This window comes from Sphaeroforma arctica (genome assembly GCF_001186125.1).
Source record: "Sphaeroforma arctica JP610 unplaced genomic scaffold supercont1.108, whole genome shotgun sequence".
NCBI classification, from domain to species: Eukaryota; class Ichthyosporea; order Ichthyophonida; genus Sphaeroforma; species Sphaeroforma arctica.
This window is the reverse complement of record NW_014040450.1, coordinates 69,085-76,445: the sequence shown is the minus strand read 5'-3', so window position 1 is coordinate 76,445 and position 7,361 is coordinate 69,085. Positions and strand designations below refer to the sequence as shown.

Genomic DNA, 7,361 nt, shown 5'->3' with positions numbered 1-7,361 from the left:
ATATATATATACATCCATCCATCCATACATACATACATACATACATACATACATACATACATACATACACACACACACACACACACACACACATATATATATATATATATATATGCAAGATTACCAATTGTGTGAGATGTGGCAATGCGGCGCTTCCTGTCCGACTTCACCCGAGGCAGTAGCACATATACAGCATAGCCAAAAGACATTCATATATCATCAAACAGGCAGTATATTACGCACAGAGAAAGTAGACACTAACACACTAAGCATAAAACTACTCGATCTGCTCCTTCTTAAATAAAAACAAGATGCATCCTATTTGAACAACCGTTCTCGTGTGTTGGAATGTACATATACGATCTTTACTACACCACAGATTCGGCGGATACGCTCTCGAGGTCTTTCTCGTCTTTCTCTTCGGTATATTTAATACTCACCTTAGACTCAGCCAATATCGCATCAATCCTGCCGGCATTACTACTAAGTACGTCACCTTCAAAGTCCAGGACATAGTTATCAGCAGACAATCGCCATATCTCATCGTGTACAAGATAGAATCATAGTAAAATACAGGGCAAACGGTCAGTCGAATTAGCTACGGTTGCAGTATGATTGAACGCGAATCATATCTGTGTACTGCGTATTCAGCTGCTGGAAAAACGAGTGTATGAAAAGACAAGAACATATACTTGAAATCATACAATCTAAGAAGAAGAAAATCGTCGGGGTAGCGAATCATGGCGGATGCGGGCAATAATTACGAATAACGGCGTATGTGCAAGCATACATATTTATTTGGGTAGACGTATAAGACATCAACACTTATTGGATGTATCTGTTCAAATAAATTCACTTCTGCTTATGGTGGATGTGTCACATGAGTAGACTTCGTGGGCTAATACCTGGTACACGAATACGACCATCTCAGCACACATATATGTACCTCAGCTACACACATATATATATCGTATGTCGTATATCGCTACCTCAGGTACACACACATAAATATATATCGTATAATACATCGGCTACAAGCATACATAACGTATGTCGTAGATCGCTATCTCAGGTACACACACATAAATAGATATTGTATGCCGTATATCACCAGTCTAAGGTGCGTTGGTTCAGACCAACTATTCCACAAGCAGACGACTTCTGACAGGCATACGGTGCTTGCCGGATAGGGTGAAATGTATTTATTCAATAGAAAACTTAGCAGACGACGAGCTAGGGCAGCTATGCAAGAGACTAAGATATATAGCCTTGAATGGTACAGACCATCGATACATGGGCATAGGGTAGCTTGAACGTCTTTTTAATATGATTCAAAGGTTACTGTTCGATTGTTTCCTATTTATATAATTACTGTACCTTCCGTTTGAGCGTATCAAATTCAACAACTTGTTGGAATCGTTTGCACGTCGATGCCAGGGCTGGAATGACCGCCAACTTCACTTTCTCAAATATACTTATTAGTGCATCTGAGTCGACATCATTCAGCGAGGGACGACGTTTCTCTGGCTCACAATGTACGGCTATAACCGATTGTCTTTGTGCTCTTCTGTTGATATATATCTGGTACATATGTGCAATACATGCACTATTTTTTGAAATAGATACCTGTTGCCTCTATATAAATTGTTTAAAAATACAGCATGTTCAGACCAGACGTCTACGTCACCTAAATTTTTTTTTTAAAGCGTCATGTCATTTTTTTCAAAAAGACAACAACAAAAAAACAACAACATCAATATGTAAATAAATACAAAAAGTGATGGTTTATTTCAAGACCATCTAGAGTAGAGAATAGAAGGTAAAAATATGAGTCTATGAGGGATGACGGACGAGTCCGTAGGACATTATTTTGAATGTCTTCCCTTCACCAAATACGTTCAGTTCAGCTATGTCATCACATTCAACAGGCCACAGCCCTCAAATAGCAAATGTTTGGTTGCGCAAGGCGTTATCACATGTGTGTTCCGTTTTAATCGGTATAAATTTATCGCAACTACAAGTTAATATATCGATCGATTCGTACTTATTTAACCTACGAGGCTCATCATGATATATAGAAAAAGTGAAATGAAGTCGTATCCGCTAGGCATGTCTTGGAACAATTTTCAGGCCCTATCTTTTATTATCAAAGTCAAACTCAATATCAGAGGCCGGTAGTCGCAATGAGATTATAAGAGTTATTATACGGTTCTCATTGTATATTTATCAGTGGTCAGTGTTGCCGAACAATGTCAATGCAGGTATGAGGTGGAGTGTAGCAGCTATATCAGTATTTGTGAAATTAAAAAATTCTGGGTTTGGCTAAATTTAGACCAATATCGACATAGTGTAGTCTTTTTCGCAGTCGTTGGCATCTTAAAAGAACCGAAGACGTCCATCTTACATCTCATGTGTCGAGGATAATCTCAAGCTGTTATGTGTCGTTCGTAAAAGATTTGTGAAACGAAATGTGAAATATGAAAGGAAAAACCACGTTTGTAACATTTTATACTTGTCCGTGAAGTCATGAGATACTGCTGGCCACGAGGAAAAGGCCCTGTATTTGTCTCGTTCACTGAATAGCAGATCGAATTGCTACTCTAGTATATAATATAAATAATTGTTTAATAGATTTAATTGGAAGATCTATTTCGAACTTGCATAGTATATAAGAATAGTGAATTTTGTAGCCACAAAGCTAATTCAAGTATTCTAAAATTATCAAGTGCCCGTGAACATGCTATATATGCGTTAGATGCTGAACTTGGTGTTTATGTGGTCCGAAACATTGTTCAAGTGATGATCCATTCCGAGTGTGCGTTTCACATTTTCATGATACAAAACAGTAAACGTGCGATACGAACTATATCATGGTACATACGTACAGTGGTGCACGACCCATTGGCCTTCAGGATTGTACAATTTTATCGGGTCGTATCGCGATTTCGCGAAGAAACTCTAACAAGTAATACGATGTTTTTACTAAATAAATATTTGCTTTTATATCAGCTGTATAAATCGAGGCTAGAGACATATCAGTTATCACTGCAGTTATCACACACACATATGTGCGTTTGTAAAATAAAAATACAAGCAACCAGTCACCAGTGGAGTAGATATATAATTTTTCTTTACAAAAAATACTGTTTTTCTATGTTTAGCCAATCATACGCATTGTTGCATGCAAATAGCTGATGGAGCACTCTCCTTCACTAATCGCCGTTCACCCTTCCTTGGACAAGTATTGTTATTGGCGGATTGGGTACTTCTTTGCTTTTTTTTTTGCAGTACATGCTAAAAAGTACGTAAATTGTAAAATGGTTCACTTTGTAGAAATACAATTTTTTTTAACTATCAAATAGAATTCGACAGCTGATCCTATATTTCACTGATCTCACGGCAAATATAAGTACTGTTGGTACAAATACAAATCGCTTGTCGATGGACAGTCTTTCTAGAGGTTTAGCTTGTATTATGTTGTGCGCGCGTTAATCTGAGAACATAGGAATTGCATAGAATTTTATCAATGCGACTGTACCAGCAACAGGAACCTGCACCATTCATTACAATTTATAGTCTTAACGCACAGCTCATCGTGTAGTGTATAATCCACGATAGCCCAGTCTCGTATATGCTTACTACACTTAGTTTTATTGCTCGCTCTATGCCCTAGTACTATTAGGACGGTCTCGGGGCTAGAGGTAGATCGCAAGCCTTCTGACGTGGAAAGCAAACTCAAAATTGAAGCTTTGGCTGAAAAACAAAACAAGATATTACACCGGCGACTATTAGGAAGTCTAGTTGGTGGTCTCCTTAACGTGACATTGGGAGATGATAACATAGTAAATGACCCTCTCAATGGGACGGAATCAGGTGCCCAATCAAACGATACATCAGGCGATGGAGGGGGATTGCTTGGTGGCATATTAGGAGAGGATGGGTTAGTCGATGGCGTTTTGGGTGAAGATGGTGTTGTTAATAATCTCCTCAACGAAACATTAGGGGATGATGGCACAGTTGGTGGTCTTTTGGGCGAGGATGGTGTGGTAGGTGGTCTTCTGAATGCAACATTAGGAGAGGATGGTGTAGTAAATAGTCTGGTGGGTGGGGATGGTATAGTTGATAACCTTTTGAACGAAACGTCAGGAGGTGACGGTCTACTTATTGGTCTTGTGGGCGAGGATGGTCTCGTTGATGACCTTCTGGGTGGAGATGGTATAGTTGAAGGCCTGCTGAATGCAACAATAGGCGATGATGGGTTGGGCGATGACCTCCTGGGCGAGGATGGGTTGGTTGACGACCTTCTGGGACAAGATGGTTTAGTAAATGGACTTATCAACGCAACATTAGGGGAGGATGGCTTAGTAAATAATTTGCCTGATACTGTTGTGGATGTGATCGATGAAACGGTGGGTGACAATGGCTTAATAGATGACGTGCTTGACATTGTTGTGGTTGTAGCGAATGACACATTGAGTGAAAATGAGCAGATTGTGGATAATGTGGTCAATAATACCAATACCACACTCGACGACATTGTTACAAATCCCGCTTCTGCCCCGGGGAAGCTTATCGGATATAACGGAACCGATGGGTTCGATGAGCATGAGTTCTTGGGAGACTACCCTGCACCCGTCTATGAGCCAAGTGGTTGGCAATTTGCAGACGGTAAGCTTTGGGGATCATATGTTGAGGTCAGGTGTGCCCGTGAGAGATGCGTGTTGTTTTAATACTAGGAGATTTACAATGAAATGGATGGCACTCGATTGAAACAGTGGTATTTATATTCAAACTTCAACGTACATGGACCACGACGTTTAATGATTGATTGCTTGAGAATGCTAATATCAGAATGCGCACGTACACCCAGATATATATTATATTTCGAATTGATTACTTGCAAGTACTAGTTTTGAAGCCAGGACTCATACATGATACGTATGTCCACATACTTATCAATTGTATATCGTGCTTCGTTCGTAGCAACTCCCACCCACTAAACCACATATGAATCCACAACCACAACACGAACAACCGATCATACGAAGTAGAAATAGGGTCAAATGAGACTAGGCACACTAGTGCATGTGTATCTAGCAGACATTCCTCTTTCCGTTGTGCTAACTTTGGTCCAGATGCACATCGATTCTGTTCAGGACACAGCTCGCTGTAGTGAATCTTAAGGCGCATTATAGGGTTTAGCACCAACAACTTTACGAGACATACTTCGTGGGGTTGTTATTCAACTGTCAGCTATATACCGAACTTCGATCTAAGCTATGCTAAAACGGAATGTTGTCTCCTTTCCATTGGATTTCACATGCAGGGTATTGGTGGACAGTGAGTTGTTGGGTGCAGGCGCCCTATGAGCCCGAAACGCACAAACCCATGGCACCAGCAGGCGGAACTTCTGCCGATTGTCCAAGTATGTATAGTAATCGTACTACTACTTTCATGCGTCTTGTAGCACACGATGGAATACGTAAACGGGTGAACGAAACAAACGGTTAGAGGGAATTCATCATGTTGTTTTGGAGGCGTATTTATTTAATGACCATAGTTTTTATGGCTGTGTGCTGGCTATGTACATTGCCTGTGTAGGTATTTGATTCATACGCCTTTTCTTACTTGCAGAGGGTCTGCTGTTGCAATGGTCGCGTCCTCCCCCACTTGCGGTGTATATGAATGAAGCCTTCCAATCGGGTGTGAAGCTGACAGTCAATCACGATAGTGTGATAGAGATATCGATTGCTTACTAGAGCAGAGCACACGATGCCAGCGATTATCTACTGCGGAGTGTTGTAGAGTGCTGACATACATAGTGCGTGTCACACATCACTGTGGCATGTCAAGTGTCTTATCCGTGCGTATTGGTATGGTCCAATTCAATACAAACAGACCAGCCCTTCCCAATAGACACTCTGACCACTGCAGCATTCGCATGAGTTCCGCCTGTGTGAACGAGACCGTACATATTGAAAACACGCATAGCGGCGAATGTACAGTGAGTGTATGCTGGTTCCGGCTTACTTACTGAACCATAGCGCTGAACTAGCAAAGCTACCATATACAATACAGGCGTACATACCGCCGAGTGCGCATTGAATCTAAACAATGCCGTTGTTTCTGTTGAATCTTATTACCAAAGACCACCACTGCCCGCGTGCCGGGTCTATTCAGCGGCAGTCGAGTGGTGTACATCCCACTTAAACATTCATATGTCTCTGTATTGATCTGTAGGGCTCCGTCACGTACGTTTCATAGTATCACTGACACGCACCTACACTGTAGAGCCTTGAACTGACATGGTTTGCATTGACACTGTACCTCTGCCTCCACAGACAGCGTTCCAGATAAACAACCTGGATGGTATGGCTTATTTCATCCCGCACTTTGCCATGTACGGGTGCTTGGAGTTCGACGGCATCTACTGCATACCATCTATCGACAGCACGGACGACTTCATGAAGGTGTGTGTGGTGAGGTCTAAATGTTCTATACATGAATAGTCACACACACACACACACACATATATATATATATATATATATATATATATACTACTATAAATCCTCATACATCAGGTACTGGTATACTGTACAATTCAGTCGTCCATGAGCAATATGATCCGTCTATGCACATAGTGGTATCGGAGTGCCAAGTACCTGTGTGAGCCTTGACCTCAGACTAACTTGCCTAGTTAAACACGCACCGTCAATGAACACAGTCACAATACTAGATGCAAGCAAACAATATGCACATCAAACACGCCATACCTAGCAGTAATAGCGTAAAGCATAGTATCACACAGAACTCACTCATAAAACGTCCGTCTGCCGCACTCTATTATTCACACACAGATAAACCAGATGGTTCCCCCTATGCGTAGCGACGAGAATGTAACCGAATACCAGTTCATGGGGCATTTGCGTCTCATGGATGTAAGTGGTTGGTTTTTGAGTGCATTTCATAAACCTCGTTGATAGTCTCACTGTATTTAAGTGGTTGGTATATGCGTGCAGTTCATAAACTGTTTCATATTCATTCCGTGTTTAAGTGGTTGGTGTTTGGGTCCACCTCATAAACCTTGTCGATAATCTTTCCGTGTTTAAGTGGTTGGTGTTTGGGTTCACCTCATAAATCTTGTCGATATTCTTTCCGTGTTAGAGTGGTTGTTATATGCGTGTATTAGGCACGCCTTGTCGGCCATCATCTGGTGTTCGGGTAGATGCTGTCATACTAAGTAGAATATCGGTTTACGGAATAAAGTGGTCTATATTTAGTAACATTTACAACTCTTTGTCAGCACAAGTTCTCGAGTACAAATATTCGTATAGCCAGTGTTTTATACACACACACAC

At 41.1% G+C, this 7,361-nt stretch overlaps 1 protein-coding gene across 1 annotated transcript in view; it reads left to right on the top strand.

Annotated features, from left to right (window-relative positions):
- Window positions 1–2,870: 2,870 nt before the first annotated feature.
- Window positions 2,871–7,361, top strand: part of SARC_02424 (serine/threonine protein kinase) — a gene marked incomplete at both ends in the record, with an annotated part of 10,861 nt that continues 6,370 nt past the window's right edge. The window contains 6 exons of the mRNA XM_014303817.1: window positions 2,871–2,965; window positions 3,674–4,668; window positions 5,327–5,425; window positions 5,635–5,732; window positions 6,342–6,470; window positions 6,861–6,941. Of these exons, the coding sequence (XP_014159292.1) occupies window positions 2,871–2,965; window positions 3,674–4,668; window positions 5,327–5,425; window positions 5,635–5,732; window positions 6,342–6,470; window positions 6,861–6,941 (1,497 nt within the window). The remainder of the gene's footprint in view (window positions 2,966–3,673; window positions 4,669–5,326; window positions 5,426–5,634; window positions 5,733–6,341; window positions 6,471–6,860; window positions 6,942–7,361) is intronic.